This window comes from Miniopterus natalensis, chromosome 16, assembly GCF_054644295.1.
Source record: "Miniopterus natalensis isolate mMinNat1 chromosome 16, mMinNat1.hap1, whole genome shotgun sequence".
NCBI classification, from domain to species: domain Eukaryota; kingdom Metazoa; phylum Chordata; class Mammalia; order Chiroptera; family Miniopteridae; genus Miniopterus; species Miniopterus natalensis.
The window spans coordinates 15,200,230-15,226,705 of record NC_142096.1 but is presented as its reverse complement, the minus strand read 5'-3'; the positions used below and the strand labels follow the sequence as shown (position 1 = coordinate 15,226,705).

General features: G+C 44.9%; 1 protein-coding gene across 1 annotated transcript; it reads right to left on the bottom strand.

Moving 5' to 3' along the window:
• Positions 1–296: 296 nt before the first annotated feature.
• MAL2 (mal, T cell differentiation protein 2) lies at positions 297–22,683 on the bottom strand. The gene is made up of 4 exons (XM_087825372.1): positions 22,540–22,683; positions 9,605–9,775; positions 5,321–5,476; positions 297–2,575 (listed from the first exon to the last, which is right to left on the bottom strand). Exons 1-4 carry the CDS (start codon positions 22,669–22,671, stop codon positions 2,504–2,506), a joined length of 531 nt encoding a protein of 176 aa, XP_087681498.1. The 5' UTR covers positions 22,672–22,683; the 3' UTR covers positions 297–2,503.
• Positions 22,684–26,476: the final 3,793 nt, after the last annotated feature.

Sequence of the window (26,476 nt, the reverse complement as noted above, 5' to 3'; positions counted from 1 at the left end):
AAGATTGCTGAGAAGACTGCCAGGCATATATTAAGCATTACATAAACACTTTTTAAATAAAGTACAGTACAATTGAAACTTCCTTTGTAATATTACTTCCAATGACTCACCTCTTTGACCTTTATTAAAGAAAAAAGATTTACTGACATTTCCTGAGAGACTTTTACATTGAAATGTTTAAAGCAGAACTCTTTTATCTATTATGAGACTAGAAGTTCCAAATCTGTCAAGTTTACATCAAACCTTTAACTGAATTTCAAAGTGAGTTGAATAAAAAAATAGATGACCAAAAAAGATTATCAAATGAATACTTTATTAGCATCATAACACTTATAAAATAAATTTCTTTTCATCATGGAGTTACCAGATTTCAAAACCAACCAACACTTTCCCATTTTTACAGCTAAGATATAGAAATTGTCAAATGCCATAATTTTTGTTCAAGTGCTTTGCCACTCAACTCACAAATCTAGAACATGATTAATCTGCAAACTGAAGTCTTCACAGTTAGACGAGTTTTAGGCTTGGTTCTTCATGACCGAGAAGCAATCCATTTACAAAGTGCCATCAAGCAGTTTTGTGAAATCATTTAAGTTAATGCCAGCAAGCACGGATCGCTCATATTCTGGAAACAAAATAAATCTCACGACTAAACATAGTAGACTAATTAGACAATTCCTACCAAAACGGACTATATATCCTTATGGCACATTTATGACTTAGTAATATACAGTTCATAATACAGATGTAAGTGGGGGGTATGGCGCTAGAAAACCAAGGAAGTCGATATGACAGAAAAGATCGGCATGAGCATAAAGTCCTATGACTGATATCCTCTTGCCACATATTGAAACATGTCTTTTATCTTTATAATGACATCACAAACAGGCTAATAAGATTCTTCCTTCTAGGGGATTATGACACAAACAGCATTTGACCCTTGAGCACTGATCATGCTCCTCATTCAGGGCTGTTCCATGCTCCATGGAATCTAATAGCCCGGCTTGTCCATGGCACTGTTAGGGGGTGATACAGCCACAAGAAGCAAAGGGTTGAAAGTGCAGAACAATCACAGAGTCCTCTTTTCCCAGAAGTAGCTCTCTCTGGGCAAGAGGTGAGTATCTTGTTTGAACAGTGTGGGGGGAGCTGGGGCCTAACTTCTCCCACTCGAGCCATTGGCACCTTTCCACAAGCAGGGTCTCTACAGGAGGTTACAACACTTTCCTGTGCTATTCAACCAGACACAGTTTTTGTGATGAGTGTTGTTTTAAAATGGATTCTGTGCATCTGTCACCAATGCAGAAACATAGATCTCAGGGCTATTATCAACACATGTGAGAATCCACAACTTCTAGTTATATTTAATAATCTGTTCAGATTCAACTTAGAAAGTAATGTCAAATAATTAGAAGTAAAAAGTTAACTCTTTGGAGAGCTTGATTTGGTAAAGCCTCACATATCCACACACAGATATTCATATATTTATGCACAGGGCAAACAACTGTACTCTGAAGCATAAATAAATCCAAAGTTAGACACAAGCAGCTGGGTACCAATCCCAGTCGTGGTTAATGGTCTCTGGAGATCTCATTTTAAGGATGCCAGATAAGAGTTTTGCTCAGGTATTAGGAGACCCTAAGTTGGACTAAGCAACTAGGGTTCACTTCATAAATCATTTTTTCCTACACTCAAGACTCTGCTTGAATTAGCTTGAGAAACTATTCGCCCCTTCAAGGGTATCTATTAACACAAAGGCAGTGTGATTATTGCATAAGGAGACTAAATATTATGTGGTTTGTCTAAGTAGCTTTATACCTTTCGGGATCAGTTCAATAAAACACAGAACACATAACTAAGGTTTCACACCAGGCGTCGGAGAGCTATAGCTTGCAGTCCACAGGCCTACTCCAGCCTACTGCCTACTTTTGTAAATAAAGTTTTAATGGAACACATCTACACTCATTCATTTACATATTGTTTATGGCTGCTTTCATGTAGCAACAACAGAGGTGAGTAGTTGTGACAGAGACTATATGGGCCACAAAGCCTAAAATATTTACCATTTGGGCCATGAAAGAAAAAGGGTGCCCATTTCTGTTTTATACTAAAAGATAGAGTTCAGTGGGAAGCCTATTTGAAATGTTATTTTTTAGGGAGTTTTAGTTACCTATTAAAATTAAGGTTCACATGACTTAGCAACTAAACAAAAGAGATACCTTTTCTTCATAAACAATATCTATGTATTTTATGGATATAAAAGAAATTTTTCTTTAAAGAAGAAAATGAAAAAAAGACTGATGTAAAATTAAAGGCCATTTTGATGTTTAATATCATAATAAAATTAAAATTCTATCCTTGAAATAAACCAAAACTGTATTTAGAATCTCTCCATATACTAAACTTCAGACTCTTGCTATATCTGGACAAAATGGTACCCAAATTGATCAGACACAGGAAGTAGACAAATAAAACTAACACACAGACAGTCAGTTTCTAAGGAGTGTTACGGTCGCCACCTTCGTAAAGCCAGACCCAAACTGCAACCATAACAAGCTGTCGTCACAAAGGCAAAAATCTAAGAAAAAAGAAACAAAAATTCTCATCAGATTGATAACATTGACTTGAAGAAAACACTTGTTCTTATAATCATCTGAAGACTAACCAACGTACCCTAACCAACTTACCTAAAAATACTTCCACACTTATGAAAACCGTTTATATTCATCTTTTTTTTTTGGTAATTCGTACTGCTGTTTTATCTCCTCACACCACTGACCTTTTAAAGATTCTAGTCTCTAATAATTTTCTCATTTGTAGACAGCCTTAGGTTGAACATTTGTTCACATAATGGAATCACTTGTTAAGTGTTTGTGACACTCACATAGTATTCAAAAATCCATTATGAGTATCTATTCATACAGTGATCTCACAGCCAAGGGAAGTGCAACCATCAGGACCTGAGGATGGAGCTGATCATTTCTGTGACCCAAGATAACCTGTAGGAATAAATCCTCACATTGGCATGGGACATAGTCCTCAAGTCTGCTCTGAGCTCTGATTCACTGTCCTTAATATTCGACAAGGATTTCTTTAGCACCAACTATGTGTACATCAGTATGTTTGGTACATACAAAGAATAGATACTGTCCTGACCATTTGGGGGGTTTATGATCTATAGAAAACTATAAGACAAAGCAAGTAAATACAATAAAGAATTATTTAGGGCAGGGATCTTTTACCAGGAAACTACAGCTCGCAGAAGGGGTACCAGATTAACCTACAGAACACATTCACAGTGTGATTACCATTCTCCTGTCCTCCCCACCCGTCTGCTGGTTGTCTCCCTGGTACATCTCTAAACTAGACACGGCTGAATGAGGATGACCACTTCTGATATCTGTTATTAGCGAGCAGGAATTTCTCTCTCAGGTATATTGAAACAAAAAGAAATGTCACAAATGAGCGGCTCATGCATTTAAGTATTATTGAAACTCAGAGTACACTGGAGTGTGTGGATGAAATGGGACTCAAGGTGGCACTTCAAGCACTTAGAGGTTTGCTAAGGCAGCTTCACTTAGGAAGAGAGAGAAAGGGAAGGGTAACAGGAACTCAGTCACAGAACAGACTCGCACTGAAGAACACTGGACACTGAGCTCTTAGGGCAAAGGAATGTTAGTGAACAGTTAGTGATACCCACCGCCTGTCATCAAGTACTTGAGCACTTAGGATTCTTATGAAAGTGGGATCTTAGGGCAACTACAAATAAATCAATGTGGGGCTACTTCATAGATCCAAGAGAGAATGAGAATCTAGCCTGCACCACTGAAAAGAAGGGGAAGGGAGCAGCGAAGGAAAATCTATTGGGAATAGATGACTAGTAGGAAGAACACTTGGTAGGGGAAAAATATGCTGTCAATTCTAAGCCCTTGAACTTCTCTTTGTAAAACTGTTAAGCCAGTGGTTTCCTAACTGTGATCTTTGGATCACAAGTATCCTATGAAAGCATCTCAGAGATGATGAAGTGCACAGAGGCGGCTTTACGAGAAGGAAGGATGGGCATCTTTCAAGACCCCCTTCCCCCACTTCAACTAGGGCATGTATGCTTTTACCTTCCACTCTTATTGGGCTTTATGTAAGATTTCATTAAGTAAAACAGTTAAATTTCTTATAAAAGAAAGTATAAAAATCACTGATCTGTAAGCCTTTCAAAGCTAGAACCATGCCTCTTTCTGTTGCAATCCCACCTTTAGTCTAGGTCATTGTAGACCTTGAACAAATTCTGACAATCCTAACAGAAATGTGGGAAACTTAGGACAGTAGGCCTTGGAATCACTGATCCTCTACCCTTCAAAATCCAGACTCTTGACCTGTGCTGCCCGATATAGCAGCTACTAGCCACATGTAGCTATTTAAACTTAAATTAATTAAAATAAATGAATTAATTAACGAGTAGGAACCATAGTAGACAGTGTATATATAAAACATTTCCATCATTTGAGAAAGTTCTATGGGACAGCATTGCTCCAGACATATTTTAATGGCTATATGGGAAGTCTTGGACAGTTTATATGTTATCTGTATAAAAATATTACAATCAACCATTTGCAATATAGTCATATTAATTATCAAGAGATTTCAGGGAATAATTTAGATGTCTGACACCTTAAAATTATCTATAAAAACAGAAATACTGTATCATTTATTCAAATTATCTATGTCAATATAAAATGATAAACGCACTTAAATATATGAATTAAGGATAAAAAAATTCAAAAAATGTCCCCATGGAAGGCATTTTATCTCTATACCGCCTATTGTAATGGCTACTATGTTTACCTCCCCACTCACCTGGACTCTCCTCAGTGACAGGAACTGTGCCTAATGCACCCCTGTCCTCAACACCCAGCAAATGGCCTGCCTCATGGTAGGCTCTCAGTGAATATTCACTGCATTCAAATGAATTAAAAATAGGTACTGGACACTGAAGAACGTATCTCCCTTACCACGTCTGAAGTTACAAGAAGTAAAAGGCACAATTAATTCTTTCTACAAAGTAGACTTTGTTGTGTAAGGCCTACCACTGCCACTGACCACTATAATCTTACATGACTGTCAACCTCTTTGTGCTTCAGTTTCACCATCAACAACACTAGGGGTAACAACAGCACTTTGCTCATAAGGTTATTGTACAGATAAATGGCTAGTATATGTTTAATGCTAACAGATATTATTAAAGAAAACTATTGTTGCCTGAGGAGTTACTTGGAGACCTTGACAGTAGAAGGAAAGTGTGGGTAAGGTGTAGTCTTCAAACACTTACTGTAGCTGCTACGTTTATGTTATACTGGTTATTATTCAAGAGCGGCTGCACAACCATGGTTGTATTGCAATGCAGATCGTGCAGGGAGGTGGCTGCTGCTTCCAGTAAAAAGGCTCCAAAGTAGAAGACGAACACTGTAAAGTGGTAAGCAAAATCCTGAAAGAGGAGGGAAAAAAGAGACGTCTACAATTAAAAATAATAATATATATTTTTTCTGTTCCTTATTTCAAATGATGAAGTTTAGGTTCAGGAAGATAAGAGCATTTAATCAATCTTGAACTATATCAGCCATTTCTTTTGGCTGCTTTAGCAATGCCAAGCTATTAGAATCCAAATGAAAATTAAACTGGCCCAATGTAATTGGCACCTTGTAAGTGGCAAACCTTCTAACCTACTGAGTTTTATAATAAAGCATATAATTTTCATTTATATTAAAGTGCCCCAGAGATCAATATTAATGAACATAACATAAAAAGGAATAACATATGCTGCCCTTAAAATTTAAGTAGAATAGCATTTAAGTTACATCTTGTTATTATAGTAGTTATACAAAAGCTATATTACTGTGATGTATTATACAGTTAGATACAGAACACCTGTGAAATCACAGAATTCAATAACATATCTCCCAACATTCTTAAAAAACAAGTAATAAAGTCATATACTTCTACAAAAAGTATAAGAAATTTTCATACAAAACTCAACTGTTAGGTTACTGGTGGCATTAATGTAAAGCATAACTCTATTAAAATTCACATCATTTTACCTGAATTAATGTATCAACACATTGCTTTGTATTTTTGTTACGAGTTCCCAGCACAAGGTACTTTACATTCACTGTCATTCATCCTTACTACCTCTATTTATTATCCCCAGTTTACAAATAAGAAATTTCTTCTTTTTTTTTTTTTTTAGTTAAGTGACTGTCTCAAAGCCACACAAAGATGAACTTTGGGAGGGAAAACTGAAGCCTACATAGGTCTGTCTGGTTCCAGAGTCCACTTTTTATTTACTTAGTACATATTATATTTTTATTTCGTCATTTCTACCAACATGAGAAATCTTGGGGAAAAATACTAAAGACATCTACCAACCATGTTAATTTTATCTCAAGATCAATAAAAGCTAGAAGCTATAAATATTTTAGTTAATATCCACAACACATACTTCTAGAAAGTTAATTCTTAATCAAAATGCACTCTTGTTTCTTTCATGAATGGTATATAGACAACATTAAACCGTTATCACAGGGGGAAACAATTATTTTTTTCAGCAATTAATGTCTAACAGTTCCAGAAGGTAGCAATTCAAAATTGTTACCATCTGGTGACAACGCTATGATATGCATGGCTCAACAATTTCCCTGGCTAAGAGTGTACATAATATATTACAAAACCTATCAAAAGTGACCAGGTGGTCAAAAATGCAGAGTATGTTGAAAATCTCAAAAGAGGAGGGGAAAAAAGAGCCATTTCTAAACATGGCAAGGATTTAGGTATGGACTAATCCAGCTAAAAAAACAAACAACAAAAACCCAAAAACAAAAAACAGGATAAACTTTGCAGGTGACTTACAGAACAGACCGGTAGATCTTTCTAATTTCTTAGGAAACCTCATAAATTAAAAAGGATATGATTGACTGTATTCAATACCAAAAATAAGACTCAATATAAAAAGGATGTTACTGGAAAAATATTTAAACATTGATGAGGAATGTGCTTTAGCCAGTTAGAAAGAAAGCTGGACCCTGCAGGATCCTGGAGACTCACTACTTCTCCAATAATTAACCCTCTCATTGCTGGGCTAGTAGCAGGTCTAGGAAGGTCCCAGAGGACAGGCCAGGGTGATGAAAGCCACCACCATTGGGAAAAGGCAGTAGGTTGAGGCAATGACTGTGTATTAGCTGGTACCGAAGCATCCTGTAGGGCTCTACTGGTCCACACTGGTCAAATACCATCTTTGAGCCCGATCCTAAATAGCCCGGTGGTGCTTACCAATATTAGGACTGACTGATCCATTCATACATATTATGGGAAAACCAGGAGTTTAGAAAGAGATTAGGCATCTACTGTAACTTAAATAGGGACCTTTGATCTCCATCACTTGACCAATTACTGGAAATATTTTCTCATCACTAGTGAGAAATCAAAGCAAAAGGTAAGAGCACACTGTACCAGCAACCTAAGAACTCTCAAAGACTCCCACTGCAAGCCTCTGCGCGTCTAAGGAATGGCGATGATTACTGATCCCTTCCTGTGGGCCAGACACAAAGTGGTGCACTGTATAATACATTAATTCCGTTAGTCCTTAACAGCATCTGTAAGGCAGGTATGATTATCACCACTTTACAGAAGAAGAAACCGAAATTCACAGAGGGTCACTATTTTCCCCAAGGTTACACACTTACCAAGCAAACCAGACCTAACCTGGAAGCCTGTGTGTGACTGTGACCACTGCACCACTTCCCCCTGAGCTTTACACCAACCCCTGACAGTTGATAACATTTGGGAAGACAGCCCTCCTCATGCTCTACAAGTAAGACAAGAACAAATAATTTTCCTCTAACAGCTGTCCTAAAGCTGCTGAGTAAAATGCGATTATACTTGAAAGGGACACATACAACGCCTGATTAAAGGCCTGACTTATGCTTCTAAACACTGATGTGTGATGGAAACCAAAGGGGGGCTCATCACGAACTTGGTTAGAGCGCTGTCCACCATGAACTGGAAATTGTGCTCTACTAGGCCATTTTGAGATAGGCCCAGAGAATTCATAACCACAAGCATGTTACATAAAAAAGGGGCATAGTTGATCCAATTTAATGGTGTCATAATTCTAAGAATCGTGCTGGTTGCAAGTTCATTTCTTAAAACTTACCAGTTCTTGACCTTTTAGGACAGGAACTGAAAATGCAGGCACTATTTCATTTTATTGTGCTTTTGCTTGATTGAGCTTCTCAGATATTGCGCTTTTTACAAATTGGAGATTGTGGCAACCCTGAGCTGAGTGAGTATTTTGGCACTACTTTCCTAACAGCATTTGCTCCCCTTGTATCTCTGTCACATTTTGGTAATTTTCACAATATTTCAAACTTTTTCATTATTATTATATTCATTATATATAGAGAAAAACATGGATTGGCTGCCACTTGCACACCCCCTGCCGGGGATCAAGCCCACAATCTGGGCATGTGCCCTGACTGGGTATCGACCTGGCAACCTTTCGGTGCATGGGACAACGCTCAACCAACTGAGCCACACCGGCCAGGGCAAGGTCGGTGATTTTTGATGTTACTATTGTAATCGTTTCGGGGTGCTGTAAACAGCACCCGTAGAAGATGGCAGACTTAATAAATGTGTGCTTTGCTCTGGCTCTTCCCTGCTCTCTCCATCCTCTGGCCTCCCTTTTCCATGAGACACAATAATATTGAAATTAGGCCAATTAAAGTATTTTTAATTAAAGTATGTACGTTCTTTTTTAGATATAATGCTACTGCACACTAAACAGACTACAGTATAGTGTAAACATAACTTTTATATGCCCCGGGAAACCAAAAGATTTGTGTGACTCGCTTTCCTGTGATAGTCACTTTGTGGCGGTGGCCTGGAACCAAACCTGCAGTGTCTCCCAGCTATGCCTGTAAATAGAAAACATCCCTCTTTCTTTTCTAAATACTTGGAGAATAAAATACTTAGCTACCTGTTTTCTGAAAAGAATATATGTATTTAATATCAGAAACGGAAATCAATGGAAAGTTTCAAGATATACGTCACAGGGTCTATCAAAGGCACCTGTCCAATAGTTCAATAACTATGATCCAATTTATTTGTTGTATGAACTAAAAACAGTCTTTGAGCAAAGGTCATCTAACTCATAAAGGAGTAACACAAAGATTGCTCAGTTCTATCAACACAGGAATCTCACAAACTGGGTTCCTGCTGTCCAGCAGGGCCGCAAAGCCGGATGCTGCAGTGTGACCTTCTCTCCCCGACACGGGTGGGGAATGTACGGCCCATGGGCCATATAGGTCTGGCCCTGCCAAGGCGACCGCAGGTGGGACTCAAAATTTGATAAATCTAGAAGCTTTTTTCATAGCTATCTTTTAAGCTGATAATTTTGTATGGCCCATGAATGACGTTATAAATATCCAAACAGCCCTTGGCAGAAAAAAGGTTCCCCACCCCTGCGAGAAGCAACGTAGAACAGAGATCAGGCATTTCAGGACAGAATGAGATAGTTTTAAGTTTCCCACATTTTCCTGAAAAAGACTTAAAAATCCCTTACCAGGAAGTTCCAGTTGGCGTCAATCTGAGTCACCATGCCAGAGAGGAACACCCCCAGGAAGAGGAGGGAAAGGGTAAAAGCCGTCACGGACACGAACATGACCCATCCTTGGAGCAGAGGTAGAGGAACATTGGAGGAGGCGACCAAAATCCAGACGAGTCCCCCAAACAGCTAAGGGTGAAAAGAAAAAGGGCGGTAAGTTTGGGCAACAGAATTGAACGTGTGTGTATCACTCTTACCATCACGTCTGCTTCTCCTCAGGTGCCCCCCATTCCTGCACCCCCCATTCTCTTCTCTTTATCATGTGAGATGCCTTCTTCCCTCACGTGCCACCCCAGCGCTTTCCCTCGCGAGCCCGACCCGACTCCACGCCTGTGTCTGCACCTGCCTTCCCGCTGCCTCTGGTGCTCAGCCCGTGACCAGGCCCAGGATTCTTTCATCACCTAAAAATATTTCCGTTGACCTCGCTACCTCTCTAACTACTGCCCTCGCTAAGTATTTTCCTTTTCAGTCACCCATTTTTACAAATTCGCCTTTGTTTGTTCTCCAGCTCTTCTTGGTGTTACTCTTCAAGCCGCTGGACGGTGGCTCTGCTCTCAACATGCCTCAGTTTATCAGCAAAGATCAGCCGTGACTTTCTAGCTTGTCACCTCTAATGGCCATGTTTCAGTCCTTACCAGGACCTAGTTGTACGTGTGAAATTATTGCCTATATATAGAATAAAAGTCTCAGCTGTCGAACATGATAGTAACCAATAAAATCTGCCATCACCTATTGACACTCTCCTATGTGCTAGGCATGGAAATAAGTACTTCAGATATTCATAGGTCTAATTCAATGCACACCTGGTGCCTGTCAGGCACTGTGCTGGGTTCTAGGAATAAAGGAGTAAGCAAGCTACACTTGATCTCTACCATCAGAATTCAGTCTCTTATAGCAAAGTGACAATTAAGCAAGTGATTAAAATGCTGCTTCATACATGTTATCACTGGGCAAAACCTGATTGCTGCAGGTCCACACAATGAGGGCTCTAAATCCAGATTTGGAAAGTCAGAAAATACTCTCTGGAAGCAACAACCCAGAGGACAGGGCTGGGGGGAGTAGGAGGGTGAGAAGAGGCTGTTCCAGGGTAGGAGGTGAGTCTTAGATGACCTGGTGAGAGCTGGAGACTGCGCTGAAGGTCCTGGAGGTCAGGCCAAGGAGTGAACCTCACCCAAGGGCAACGGGAGGCCACAGATCATCTGGAGCAGGAACTAGCAGGGCCAGATTTGCCTTTAGAAGTTTCTCTCTGGCCAGAGTGGGACAGAGACTGGAGAGGAAAGGATGGAGCTGGGGACCACATAGGAGACTGTTGAAACAGAGTATAAACTAGACTCGAGGCACTGAGCACAGAGAGACATGAACAGGTTAAACAAAAATTTTAAAAGTAGACAGGATGGTTGTTGGTGACTGATCAGATGTGGAACATGACAGCGAAAGATCAGACAAGGAAAATACCCAGATTAATGACTGGGGCAACTAGGAGCGAGTGAGAGAACACACAAGGGGAGAAATGGCCAGGGGGTAAAGACAGTAAGTTTCACGACCCTAACGTCAGTCTCCTCCATACGACCACTGAAGCCACTAAAGCTACACATGCTTTGCACGGCGCGCCGGGCCCTTTACGATCTAGCCTGACTTTTGTATCCCTGTCTCTTAGCACTAAGCCTCTCACATTTTACACTATAGGGAAAAAAAAAAAAAATCCACAGTCCAAAGACAAAGCTCTTTCATGTCTGAGTGGCCCGACACATACCGGCCAGGAGTGTCATTCCCTCCCCCACGTGTATTTGAGAAGCTCCCATTCACACCTCATCTCTGACAGCACACGATCCAAAAAGGCGTTCCTGAGCCCCACCGCACGCTTAGGAGCCCGTGCTCCAGGCATGCTCCTTCCTGTGGCAATGGCACACTGATGAGAGACACTGTAACTGAACGTCCCTGGCTTTCAGTCCCACCGCAGTATCAGGCCTGCTTGGCAGCATGCTGCCTGGCGTGTCTGCATCCGAAGCCATTTATTAGTTTGCCTGATATTCCTCTCCAAACCGTCAGTCAGGCACTATGCTACACTTGGAAACACAAAAACCTAGGCTATGTACCTGCCCTAAAGACACCACAGGAAAGTGGGGATCAACCCCACCCCCCACCTGTCTCCTCCCACAGCCTCAGATGATATCACAGAAGCGTGCGTATCTGGCAGCTACAAGGCTCTCACGTATTTGCTTAGTGAACAAATAAACACCCAGCGCCCATACAAGGACAGCTGGAGCTCTAGCTATTAAAAACCAATCATCATCTGTATCTAGATAACAAGTTAAAAACACACGTTTTAATTCAACTTTCTAAAAAAAAAAGGCCCAGTTATATAATTCATTACTACTCTGAAAAACATTTTAAAAAGCATAATAAATGATCACTTGAGCTATGATAACTAAAGCACCAACCTAATACATTTCTAATTGTGGTGGTTTATCTCAAGTCTAATTCCAAGTCAAACATTAACAATCAACCCAGAAAGCTTTATGAAATAAATCTTAGTCATGAATATGAATGCATATTAAAAAATTAAACCACAACCTTTTAGTAGCTATAAAAGACACAGTGATCCCAGTAAAATATTTTCTACTCTTGCACACTGTTTAATAAATATTTGATGGTGATAAGATCTCCAAACCTTTTGTTGTGTTTTCCCTCAGCCTTTTCTTCCTCTTGCACTACAAATAACCTATGTTACTTTAAACACTGTTTAAGAAATAGACATTATTAACTATCTATTAATTCAAGAGTTATTTATTGAGAAGGTATGAGCATCAAGGGCAATAAAGAACAATGGACCATTGTTTATTAGGGGCAGGCAGGCTCAAATAGAACTCAGATAGGCGTAATTATAGGATATAGAAACTGATAAACTGACACCTCTGAAGAGGGTAGATGATCTCTTGGAATGAAATATAATATTTCATAAACCTGGACAGGACCTCACACGGGCCAGCCTCAAATCTACTGCCAGGCACTACAGGAGGACACTCCAAAAAAGGCCAAAAAAAAAAAAAAAAGGCAAGGCTCTGTCTACGGGAGCTCCAAACAAGAGAGAATTAGACACCAGTAAACCTGATTCAGGGGCAGATTGTGGAGAGCGCTAAAAAAAGAGCTCCACACAGTGTGCTCCGGAGGCTGGGAGAGGGAGACTACGCTGGGAGGAGCCTGGGGAGGCAGGCGGGAGGCAGGGTTCGAAGCAGGTGAGGCTAATGTGACGCACTGTACACGAACTGTTCTTGTCATACTCAAAATTACAGCCCTTCCAACACCTCAAAGGCTTGGAGAGGAAACTCAGTGCTTCCGTGAAAAGAACATATTTACCTCCCCATCTGCGGTGCGTGTGTTGATGGGGTCAGCAGGAAGGAAGGCATATGAACAAACACACTGCATCCCTAGATCGGAGACCCTGGGGAATCCGGATTTCAGTCCTGCTCCCCACAGCAGCTCTGGAAGGTGGCGGACGGGTCAGAGAACACAACGGAGCCTGCTCTGGAGATCGCCTGCCTCGCGGTCACACTGCCGTCGTCACCAGGGCCTTGACACAATTCTCTCTCCCCTACCTCATGATTTCCTTTTGCCAAAAGCTACCTTTTCTCCCGAGTTTCCCAACCTGGCTCCCACTTTAAAAATCCTTTTAATAGCATTACCAATGTTGGCATATTCTCTTCATCTAATTCTGGGCATTGCTAAGCTCAAGAGTATTTACCAAACACACTGTCGCTGTCAGTACCCTGTTAAGTAGACGTGACTCTGGAGGGAGCCTTGTTTTCAGAGATGAACAGCAGAGCACAAACATGGTTAAACTCCGAGGGAGACCAGCTGATCAGGCGTCACGGCGACTGCAGGGAACACACTGCGCAGGGTGGAAGGCCATGCTCGCCCACGCTGCTCTCATCCCGGATTCGGACCACGTTCCCACTTCTTCTCTATCACTGCCTCCCACTGCTCTTTGGTGTCCAAAAAAGTCTGGTTATGTATAAATCCACCCAATGTATCACATTTCTCAGAACTTGTTTTTTCCAGTTTTACTGCGATATAACTGACGTGCAGCGCTCGCTCGCTGTAAGTTTAGTGTACAGCATAATGACTTGATTTACACTGCGAAAGACACCACAGCAAGTGAGCATCCGCCGTCTCATGTCCAACGCATCACCTTCTGAAATTTCTCTCAGGAACGAAGTGGGGGCGCTAGACTCTGCACCTCAAGCTCTACCTGAAAGACACGCGACCTGCAGGTCATGCAAAGGCAAATGTTTCCTGGAAGTGGCTCTCAGCCTCCCCGGTGGCTGTCACCCCTGACCTACCAAGCTCTGCTCTAAAGTACCTGGGCACACCTCAAGTGCTCAAATATATTCTGGGAGCAGATATTAAATTGCTACATCCCTAAAACAACGCTCTCCTTTGTGGCTTCTCCCTTTAGTTTGGCGCCCCCGGGCCAGAAGAGTGAGACTTGGCTGAGGCCTTCCCACAAGCAAACCGTGGAAGTTCTCGTCTGTACATCGCACTGACCCGAACTCACTAAAACCCGTGGGCTGGTAAAAACGCACGAGCCCAGGGGAAACCCAGGGCATTGAGCAAACAGCAGCTCCTGTGATTCTGGCTGCGAGGACTACAGGCTTCTCAACTTGTCTCCTACTTGGATGGCCTTCTTATGTCCCCAAAGGATTCTCTTTGCAAATACCCTTTTTCTTTTCAAATGTCACTTATTTCCTAACGGCCTGCTTTTTTACACATGCCCTCCGACATCTCAGCTAATAATTTTCAAACCAATCTGACACCTTCGTCTTGGTATACTCGTATTAATCGTTACGTAAACAGGCCGATTCCGACTCTGACCTACTTCCAGTCAGTGTTTGGAATGAGAACAGGGGACGGTAAGTGAAGGTGGAGGTATGAAGGACTGTTCAGCTGCCCCTGAGGAGAAATACTTCTTTATTTAGAACATTCTGTATATAACACAGAAGCGTCTCTTTCCAATTCTCCTACTGCTTACATGGTGGGTATTTCACCACTTTATAGCAGTGACGATCAACACGCCAGCAAGCCTCAGAGGAAAAAGATACAATCTCGCAGCCTGGCTTATGGAGTCAGTCGGAGTGAGAGGGTGAAGCTAACGAAGATAAACATTAGCTAGCATTTATCCAGCCCTTATGTTCCAAGCAACGTTGTGCTTTATTTGTATCAATCTCATCCCCACAAATGCTGACAGATAACTCCCAGTCCCATTTTACAGATAAGTTAATTGAGGTAGAGAGCCATTCATAACTTGCCCTAAGTTACACAGTTAACAAATGTCAGCCCTGGGATTTGAACCTGGCGATTGGCTCCCAGAGCTTATGATCTTAATATTATGCTCCTCTACCTCCCCCAAAGTTTAGTGTTCATTCTAGAGCAGGGCTTCTATTCTTTTGCCACAGATTGGTTCGGTGGGAGTGGGGAGGAGGGTGATTCCTGGAAATGATATCAAATTGGGTAGATAAGTGCAGTCATTTTTCAAAGGACACCGTTCACAACTTCACAAAGGGATCTGTGTCCCCTCCCCCAAAAAAGTTCAGAATACCTTATCAACTTGCTAAGCCCTCCTATTTTAGTGGATGCTTATTTACTGGGTACCTATAAATGAAACATGATTAAGGAACTGGTTAATATGTTTGACAATTGATCTCTTAGTGAAGAGAGGACCTACAATTAATTCCATTTAATATGCAACTTGTATTCCAAAATATACACATTTTTAAACCGGGAAAATATTTTAGTCAAAAGATACAATAACCAACAGAAGTGTTTACAAGGTAGCGCATGAAAGTAAACTCACCCACAATGTGACCGCAGTCAAGTGGTAACAGAACTAGACACTGCTGCTGCCTACCTGTCCAAGCTCATCTGGTCCCCTGCAATGCTCCTTTTCCTACCACCATTTGCTTTTTGGGTTTTTTTTTTCCACTCTGGCCTGTTTCTGATCCCTTGCGCACAGACTCCATTACACTGGTCATGCTGCCATCAACATTTTTGCTGGATAACCAAACTCCATGTATTCTAGAAAGATACAATGTCTTCCAGAAAGGTTTCCCTGGCTGGGTGCCATCCCTTGGCGTTGCCATGGTTACTGATGCTGTGGAGCCTCCATGGTTACAACAACTGGTTTGAAATCCTGGGTACACGTGTGTGTTCCACCCACTGGATTGTGCAGCCAGAGTGGGAGACCTTGTCTTAAGCATCTCTGAATGCTTGGAACCCAGGACTGTGCTTTCTACAGAAGATGCTCCTCTGTACTCGACTTGAAATGGACGGAAACCAACCAGTGTGTATAAGGAGTGGTTCTGGAAGAAAATGCTCCAGAAGTGCAGGTGGGGATGCTAGGAACACACTGCTGTCCGAGTCCTGGTTCACCTCCTGGTACACGGCGGGTGTTAGAAAATAGGCATGAATCTAGTGAAGCAGGAACATGTGCTCCTCAATTTTTAAGTTATCATTGGCAATGCTCACCACCTGGTACAAGATCTCAGAAGGCTAGAGTGGAAAGTTATGGAGAAGTTGGCACCTTTGGCTAGTCTAGCTCATAACACCTCATTCTCATTGTGAATCTTCTTCAGGCCCCAAATTTGTTCAGTTTGCCTAGTCAGCTGCAATTGCCACTGGAACTTTTGACCAGGGTAGTGTTTACTTGTCACTCCCTCCCCGCCCTACTGCTCTCCTCCATCAATCCCCACCTGTCCTCCCACCCGTCTGCTGACTTTCATCCAAACGGGTCCTGGACTAGCCCTGGTACAGCTCTGAATTAGAGGTACAAGTTGGCAGGGTTTTTTTGTTTTTGTTTTTTAATCAGGGAAAGAAAAACAATATACATTTTGGGAAGCAATGAGAAATGACATATATAGAAGAGGCTGAGGTATAAAATATCCTAATGCAAAAGAAGTTTTGCTTTTCAGTACTACATTTGAAAGCTTTCAAAATATGTTTGAGGATGCTATAAAGTATTATACTATCTTCCTCCCCAGGTGACCCAAACTTCCCTCTGGTTTCTCAAATAGCTGATGCTACCTTGTAATGGAAAGCACATATTACAGGGGAGAAATATGTTCCGGCTCCTATTTCTTCTGATTTATAATTTCCCTGGATTTTTATTTATTTATTTATTTAAAAAATATGTATCTTTATTGATTTAGGAGAGAGGAAGGGAGACGGAAAGAGATAGAAACATCAATGATGAGAGAGAGTCATTGATCGGCTGCCTCCTGCACGCCCCCTACTGAGGATCAAGCCCGCAACCCGGGCATGTGCCCTGAACGGGAGTCGAACTGAGATCTCCTGGTGCTTGGGTGGATGCTCAAAGGCTGAGCCACTCAGCCAGGCAATAATTTCCCTTGATTTTTAAAATCCTCTGTGTGTTTTTAGGTAACTAGTATCCCCTGGGTTAAAAATGCACGCCAGGGCCCTGCCATCAGCAACAACTGTGCACATCGGGCCTCTTTTCTGCCCTTTTATCTCCCCCCTTTCTGAAAACTATTATACGAAAGTGAAGAATGCCATATACGGCGGTCCTTTAATATAGAATAGGACACAGGAAATCAGGTCAAATGGCAAATTCCTCAAGAAGAATCATGACATTTTAAGAGCTGGACAGGACTGAAGAGGGCTGCCCTTCTCTGCTCCGGCCAGTTTCTCCAGACTATTTCCACACCCTGCTCAGTTTGTCCTACAGAACAATCAAAGAGGGTTTGTTAAGTGCTGCAGGTGTACGAGACTGGGTGCGCCAGCCTGGTTCTTGTGCTTCGTCATTCCAGTCTTTTCTATTCATCCATATCAATGCAGATAAGCCACGTCCACTACCAAGCTCCTACTACCAGGTACAACATTTCTATAGAGCTCCGCAGAACAAATCTCCTCTCCTTGACCTTTTACTTGGGAGCTCAAGGTCAATGTTTTCAGCAACTTGGTTTAAAGTTTTCCATACTTCAGTTCTTCATATTTCTTACAGGGCTGCCAGTCAGAACCAATGACTGCTGAAAGTCACCACTGGCAGGGCCATTGGTCTATTTTCTCTTATGAAGTTTTAAAGACTCTTCACAGGGATGAAGATTTGAAGCTCAGAGGCAAAGGAAAAATCTTACCTATACCATTAAATCCCTTTTAGAGAGGGAAAATACCCATGGCTAGCCCCTCTTTACCACTGCAAACGCACAATTTCCCTTTGCAACCAAAAATCTATTTTGGGGCAAGAAAGGGAAACTCTGTGGATCTATCCACTTATGTGTTAGTCCAACTAAAGTCAAAGCTTTGGGTTGAAGAGAACCTGAAATCCCTCTGGTAGATTTACCTGCATGACAGCACGTACCTGTTCCACAGCCTCTCCCTCCCCATCTTTTCATTAACATCTGCTTTTCGGGCATAAGTTACAGCTTCTGTTTCAGTTTGGTGTAGTATCATTTCCGGACACGTCAAGCTTCACATACCTGCTAGGCCTCCTAAGCCTCAAATCTCTCTCTCGCCTTCCTCTTTCCTTCGTCCTGCGCTTCAGGGTCTCACCATCCCTCATCCAAACCACTGCAATAAACCCCGTGACTAATCTCACGGCCTTCCATCTGTTTTATTACCAAACTTCGCCAGAGATTTTCTAAAACACAGGTTTGGTCAAGTTCATCCCTGTCCAGCAGCAGCTCCCCATCACAGACAGAATCCATTCTATGCCTTGGCCTATCATTTCTCAGCAAACCGACAATGGGAACCGCATCTGCTCTTTTCCCTTCTATTTCTGCCACCTTCCCACAAGCCACATAAAAACAAACAGAAAACCCCAACCATTGCCAGCACCCTCATGCCATCATGGCCTTTCTTACCTCTGTGGTCTGCACATGCCCTTCTTTCTCCCTGGAATTCTTTCCCGCTCTTTCTATCAAAGGTCTACACCTCATTTAAGGCTAAACTGAAATGTCACCTTTCCGTGGAAGCTGCCTGGGCTGGCGCCCCCAGTGGCCAGATGTTCTCTACCCTGTTTTCCAGCTGTGCTTTTCATAACTCACTTTTATCACTTCAAACACGGCACTGCCATTCTTTCTTGACTTTACACTTCACTGTACAGGAATTTCTTTCATGGGCAGGAGCTATGTTAATCATCCTATTCCCAGGGCATAAAATAAGGCCTGGTGCATACCAGATCTTTAATTATTTGTTGAATAAATACAAATTATCGTGGCATCCAAACCACTACAGTGAGAAGCGCATAAATAGAGTCCTAAAAGATCCCCTATAAAGAGAAATGTTAATGAATATCTCAGGGAATGTAGATGGTTTCCTAAACACTGAAACTGTGAAACATGCCGAATTCAATAATAACCTTTGCTCTTTTTCATGTTTAACACGGTTACGTCTGACCTTTCTTGGGCATTATACGAGATAAACTCTTTGATTTAAACATGGTAACTTCTGAAGGTGGTGTTTTCCATTCTAAACTAAAAGGCTTCACTTTGTAAGACCAACGTAGTATGAAACTCTTTATGGCAAGCATGCATTGGTCAACACTGCTGAGTACGAAAATGGGGGGCTGACAACTTAGGTATCTGGGTGTGGAACACACACCTACTTCAGAAAACCACTTCATGTGTGTGAGGTTGCAATATCCTCTGGCTATGAAGCTAGTACTATAAATTGCTTTTCTTGTGCTGTTAGGCGGCACTATTTTTTTTTTTTTAATTTTAAATTGATTTTTAGAGAGAGAGAAAGGGAGAGAAAGAAAGAAACATTAATGCAAGAGGGAAACATCCATTAGCTGCCTCCTGCATGCCCCCTACTGGGGATCGAGCCTACAACCCGGGCATGTGCCCTGACCAGGAATCGAACCGGTGACCTTTCAGTGCATGGGACAACACCCAACTGAGTCACACAGGCCAGGGCAGGCAGGCATTCTTTGTATCTGTTGAAATATCTCCTAACAGATGGCTCCCACTTGAGAGATTATGAATGGGGTAAGGGAGGGGAGACTGGGAATGAATTTTTCGAACAGAGTTACTGGTTAGTGTGAGAGCTGAACTTTAAGATCATGGCTTCATTAGCTTAGTAAACCGCTGACATCCAAGGCCATCCTTTTCAGATGCTGTTTTCACCTGTGACGTTTCAGAGAGCAACAGGACATAAATGGAGAAATTATGCACATAAATGAATTTGGAAAGGTTAAAATTAAGAAGAAATGTGGAGACATCTAGAAACACGGAAAGGGGCTAACATAATCGGTCCCCAGAGAGGAGATTACCTAGAGCTTAGAACTGCTCCTGGCAAATCTCACATTTAATTTACAGGATGAGGACTTTGTGACAGGGAACCACGAGAGACGAAACACTCGAAAGGAATCAGAAAAGTAGAGGGAAATTAAGAAAGCAGGGACCAAAGGTGCTTCAAACATGTTTATTTAGCGTCTACCTGTGACCCTGATCAGCGTGGGCCCTCTGGATAGAGGGGTACCAAGGCAGCCTCTATCCCTGCTCTCTGAAAGCCTATAACCCAGTATCTCCAAGTGGCGCAGATGGATGAGAGTCCAGGAGCCATGGTTTGGCTCCAGTGTGGTCTCTTGTTTCTCTAAAGTCACTGGTTTCATTGGACTATTATGGTCCTTTTACTTTTGGAGGGCACAGGGTCGGGAGGAGAAAGGTTGATATTCAAGTAAAATAGGTAACAGAGGCCTTCGATTTAAACCTGTCGAGATGTTTGGCCATAGTGAAAGTAAACTGAAATGGCTTTTAAAAGGAATTCTGTTGCAGCTAGACAGGGGCCCTCGATGTGTTTCGGGAGTAAGAAGCTAGAAGAAATGAACACGTGAGAGGAACGAACTGAATACTTCTGTGAGCCTGGGGTCCCTCCTAGGATGAAGAGTGGTAGAAATTCTAGCAGAGAGAGAGAAACTCACATCTGCAAGAGAGAGCTGTTTTGTCCACAGAGCCCTGATAAAGGCCTCCCTCAGTGGTTCCCAGCTATGACTGCACATTAGAACCTCTGGGAGCTTAAAAAAAACCCCCAAAAAACAACCTAGAGGACTCAGGGTGTTCCCCCAGAGATTCTGATTTAATTAGTCTGGGCTGGCAACAGTATTTTAAAAGCTGCCCAAGTAATTAAGTACAGCAAGAGTTGAGAACTAACCACTGGGCTAGATGATAAAGGGATGTGGGGGTAGGGGAGAGGAAATAGATGAACTCCCTCTCCACTCTTTTTCTCTCTCCTCTCAGAATTAGGCGGTGCTCCTGAAAGGGTCACATGTCCACAGGTGATTCTTCAGCTGGGATCTGATTGGATGGCACATGGACAAGCCTTCTTTGCACAGATACACATATATAATTCCATATATGCACGTTTCTTTACATAGCCTTATATATTACATGTATACACATACGTGTAAGTACATAAGTATATACTTGAACAAATATTAGAAAAACCTAACCAGCACATCAAATTTGAGAACCTACGTATATTTTCGCTCAGGGTGAGACTAAGGTAGGCACTGACGTTCAGAAAGCCAGTCTAAGTGAACATCCTGTAAATCATAGGGCAGGACCAGCGGCACGTGAACAGGGCAAACACTTCTAAAAGGAGGTACGCAGACAACTGGAGTTTGGGGAACACGGAACCGAAGCAGCCCAGAACCTAAGCCAGCCCTCTCCCCAGGTCTTAACTGTCCTCCAGGCGTCTCCCTCCTTGCGCACAGCACGCGGCTGGCCCCGCGCCTCTCCACGGATGCGGGGGCCTCATCCGAAGCATTCAGATGCCTCTGAACGGGGCTCGGGCTCACACCAGCCTCCCCCGGCCTCGCAGTCACGGTCCCCATGACTGATGTCAGAGCCTGGAACTCGCCTACCTCCTCCTTCAGATTCAAAAACCTGAGCTCGGCTGCGCTGAGCCACCTGAGCAGAGCAGGGCAGAGAACCGGGGCTCACAAGACGTCCGGCCCCGGGGGCGCAGCGCCCCGAATCCAGGTTACGCAAACTCCAGAGCGGGGGGTGAGGGGAGAGATGAAAATCCCAAACCGAGCAAACAGCAGCAGCGCGCAGGAGGGGCGCTGGCATTTCCCTCTGTTTGTAGTTCCCAGGGCATGATGAAACCTCGGTTGCCCAATGTGTGTTTGCGAATTCTCCCCCGTCCACAACGAGCTCCAGAAGCTCCCTACTCCCTCAAGTTCCTTTAAAAAAAAAAAAGTTCAGGGGTCTCCAGCCCAGGGAGGCTCCGCGACAGGCCAGGTGCCCGCGCGCCCCCTGGGCCCGACGGAGCGCGCGGCGGCCGCGCTGCGCAGGTGACCGGGCGGCGGCGGGGGGGGCCCCCGGGTGGGAACCGCGGGGGGCGCCGCGCGCACCGCACCCGCTCCCCGCCCGCCTCCCGGGCCCGCTCCCCTGCCCACGGCCCGGGGCGCCCCGCACGGCGGGCGGGCAGGCGGCTGCCCCGGTCTCCGCCGCCCCCGGCCCCGCTCCCCGCAGCGTGGCGGCCTCCCGGCCACCGCGCGTCCGCCGCACCTTTGCACCACCCAACAAAATGGCAGGTGAGCAACAGGCCGGGCCGAGCGCCGGCTCCGGCCGCAGCCCAGCGCGGCCGCCGGGGGGCTCTGACGCGCCCTCCGGCCCACACCCCTCCGCGCTCAGCGTCCCCAAGCCTCGGTCCCCCCGCGCCGCCGCCCGCTCCCTCGGGGCCATTTCTGTCGCCAGCGGGCGCGCAGGTGCCAGCGTTAACAGGTGCCAGGCCAGAGGCCCGGGCGGCAGCGCCGGGCACCGAGGGGGCCGCGGGCCGCGCGGGGGAAGGGCCCCGTTCCCGGGAAGGCGGCCGGGGCGCGCGGGGGGCGGAGGCGGCGCGGGGGCCGGTCCCGCCCCGCAGGCGGCCCCACTTACAATCTCCAGGCAGACGAAGGCGCCCGAGTAGGTCCGCAGGATGTCGGGGCCGGCGGGCAGGGTGACCCGCGGCGCCGGGAAGGACACGGCGGGGTTCGGGGGCGGCGCGACGGGCGCCCCGCCGGCCGACATGCTGCGCTGCCGCTGGTGCCTCTCCGCCGCCGCCCGCCTCCGCGCCCCGGCTCCCGCCGCCGCCCGGCCGCGTGGTCAGAGCGCCGCGCGGGAAGGGGCGTGGCCGCGCTCCCCGGCTGGCCCCGCCCCGTCACGTGGGCCCAGGTGAGCGCGCCCCGCCCGGCGCCCCGCGCGCCCCGTGCGCAGGTGCGGCTGCCGCCGGGCGCGGGCCCCTCGGCCGCGCTCTCGGGTCCCCGCCGCCGGCCGGCGCCCCGCGCCCCTGGAGCTCGGCGTCCGGTCCCTGGGCCCTCCGCCTGGTTTCCACCTGCCTCCCGCCACCCGACCCCCAGCGCGCCCAGCTCCCCTACGCGCTCTCCCCGGTTTAACTGCCACCGGCCTCAGAGCTGCGCTGGGAAGGTGAAGTCAAGGTCACCGCTCACGCCCCAAACTGGAAGGCGCCGCTCCGCGCGGGCTCTTTTGAAGCGGGACGTTTCGGACATCGTTAGCGCCGCTCCTGCGAGGCGCGGGGCTGGGCTCCCGCACCCCGGGCACGGTGCACCGCGGCCCCCTGCGGCCTCGCGCGCCGGGGTGCGGGGTGCTCGTCTGTGGAATGGGCGCGAGGGTGTCTGCCTGGGACAGATGCCCACGTTCCGCGATAGAACATGGAAAGAGCTTACCAGGTAGTAAGTAAGCGCTTCCTCAATGATAGTTAATAGGATGACGGATAGTTTTTAAATTTTTACACATGCACCTGTCACGTTCTTGCGTGCCCATGAGGTTGCAGAGGTTATATTTTGCATGTAAAACTTGAATCATTAATTTCACTTAGAAGGGATTTTTAAAAGCCTGTATGCAACCAAACTGGTGATTGCCAGAGGGGAGGTATGTTGGGGGACTGGGTGGAAGAGGTGAAGGCATTTAACGGTACAAATTGGTAGTTACGAGATAGCCATGGGGATGTAAAGTACGGCCTACGGAATATAGTCAATAATATCGTGATAACTATGTATGGGGCCAGGTGGGTCCTGAAAATGTTGGGGGAACACTTTGTAAAGTACATGATTGTCTAACCACTAGGCCGTACACCTGAAACCAATCCAAAACAATACCGAAAGCAAACTGTAATTCAAAAATTAAAAAATAAATTTTAAAAAAGCCTACGTGTGTTTTGAATTCCCTGTCTCACTTTATTCCCATTTTTGCCTTTGGTTTGAATGTCAACATTCTGTAAGTGAAATAAAGGAGATGAGATTAATATTCTCGAAGAGCAGCTGAAGATGAAACAACACGCACCGACGCACACGCGGAGACAAGGGTGGAAGAACACGAGTTAACATCGTCAGACATTCTCCAGACTGAACCCCGACCCTGTCTGTCGGGTTTAGCTTTTGAGGGACTGTGTTTACCACGATGCGCTGTTCAGCAGATTTTAGTCATTCGACTTATTATTTTAATAAGCGAAACTCATAGGTGTGGTGGCAGCATCAGGGTAAAAACCGCAAGACAGGGTGTGGGTGAAACCTTCTGAAGATACGCCTCCTATCTTCTCCACCTCTGAGTCACCCCGCTCTGGTATTTAATGTGTGGTGCTTATTTAACAGGAAATTTAAAGTTTCCTGAACCGATTTGTTTCATGAGTAAACCCTCTCTGGGTTCAGAACCCAACGGGAAGGGAATAATCTTCCTTTCTTCTTAATTTTATTTTCTGCCTAACATTTCCAAGCAGGCACCTAAAGACAGTTGAAAGGGAAGAGTTCGACGAAGAATTCTTCACGGAGTTGCTCAGGAGCTGTAAGGCTGCCACCCCCGATTTTGGCGAATACACTGAAAGCGACTTCGGAGTTTCTGGGAGTGCCAATGACCCAGAAAAGCCTCAATTGAGCATGTTTTAAAATTGCCACTAAGGGAACCCGTTTTCACCGTGTCCCTGCCGCGTGCCCTGTGGCCCTGAGATGCCCGACCGCCCTGCTGTTCCCCTGCTGCGTGCTTCCACGATGCCCAGTGGAACGAAAACAAGTGTCATTGAGCCCCCTTCTATTGTTGTGATATATTCTCTGCTTGTAAACTGATTCCTTCCTGGTATAGTCTCCCTCTTATGACCACTACCCAAACCTGTTTTCTCTTAATAATACCAGTTTCCTTCTAATAAAGGCAACATCTCTGGCCCTGGCCGGGTAGCTCAGTTGGTTAGACGCTGTCCCGGTGCTCCAGGGTTGCAGGTTCCATCGTCGGTCAGGGCACATGCAAGAATCAACCAACAAATGCGTGAATAAGTGGAACAACAAATTGATGTCTCTCCCTCTCTTCCTCTCTATCAAAAAAAAAAAAAAAGGCAACACTCCTGGAATCAAAGGAAGAAACGCCCTCCTCGCCAACCCCCCTTCTTCCACAATCCATCACGAGCTCTTAACAGCTTCACCCTTCTGCCCTTCACCCACCCCGTTTCCACGGTTTGCTGACCTCCGGCAGGACTCAGACTTCCTTCAGACCCCATTGTTTGGAAGGTCAATGTTCATAGTCATGACACTTTCAACAATCTTGCCTCGCAGCTTCTGGATCCCCCTTATCACCTGGGGTTTCGTTACTGCCACCCCCTTGAGTGCTGACATTCTCTCCGAGGACTGCGCCCCTGTCACCTAGCTCTCCCTCATTCTCAGCCCCTCAGCCTCCACGCTCTTAGTCGTGCCTTGCTCTCTCGTTGGCCCCATTCTGGCCTTTCTGACTTCCCTATTCGCCCTGTGCTCACGGGAAGGCGTTTTAGAGAGGCTTATATTAGTCCCAGGTATCTTGTACTTTACTATAAACTTACCCACACTGTCCCATATGTTCCCCAGCTTGGGTTCAACCCACCATCTACGTGTGTCCTCTTTAATTCTGCTCTCACTTTGTCCAGGGTTCCTATAAGAATGTCATAATCAAGACCCTTGTTTCCACTATTAATTCATATTATCTGACCTAGATCGCCCCTTAGGGATTCCCAGTTGTCACTTTCTTCCACCACCCCTTCCTCCCTTTCTTTCCCGTATTATTTCATAGCTTCTTTCACTTTTCCCGTCTCTATGCCTGGCATAAGTAGACAATATACCCGATGAATGAAAGCAAATCTAAACCATTCCAACCTTCTCTGCTGTCTTTTACTTTATGAGAGGTTTTAGGACATCTAACTCGTAATACTTGTTTCACTGAAAACAGGACCATCAATCCAGTCATCCAAAACAAACGTGTGGGCGTTGCCCTCGGTCGCTCCTCTCATGCCATATATTTAATTAGTTGCATTATCTGGCAGTTCTACCGTCTTATTGTCCAGGATATATCCACTTCTCTCCATTCCCGCTGTTCTCACTCTGTCTCAGGGCACCATCCCTTCTCACAGTGAATACCCCAAGTCTTGTTTCCCCGCCCTCGTATGCTCTAGGCTGCCATCAGAATGATTTCGAAACACAAAACTGATCACAGTCACTCTTCTACTTACAGTTCCTCTGAAATTCACTACTGTTCTCAGGATCAATTCCAAACACCCCAGAATGCGTTTAAGGTATTTCTGGGTGTAGCTTCCAATGAACTCTCTGACCTCGAAAGTCCTATTAACCCATCTACAATTCCAATAGCTCCCCTGCCTCCAGGCCTTTACGCATTCCCCTCTCACTAACTGAACGTTCGTTCTTCTTACCACTGTTGATCCCACATCTGTTTCCTAGATCATTCCTTTGGGTCCTGAGGGCATTTCCGTATGGGAGCTTTTCTCTGGCCATTGAAGATTATGCAGGGTCCTCCCCCACCCAGTGTGTTTCCACAACCTGAGTGCGTACTCCACACAGGACATCTA

Coding starts and splice junctions, on each gene's coding strand:
- MAL2 (XM_087825372.1), bottom strand. CDS start 22,671: ATGTCGGCCGGCGGGGCGCCCGTCGCGCCGCCCCCGAACCCCGCCGTG. Junction 5,477..9,604: donor ACGCCAACTGGAACTTCCTG/GTAAGGGATTTT, acceptor CTCCTCTTTCAG/GATTTTGCTTACCACTTTAC. Junction 2,576..5,320: donor ACATAAACGTAGCAGCTACA/GTAAGTGTTTGA, acceptor CTTTTTTCTTAG/ATTTTTGCCTTTGTGACGAC.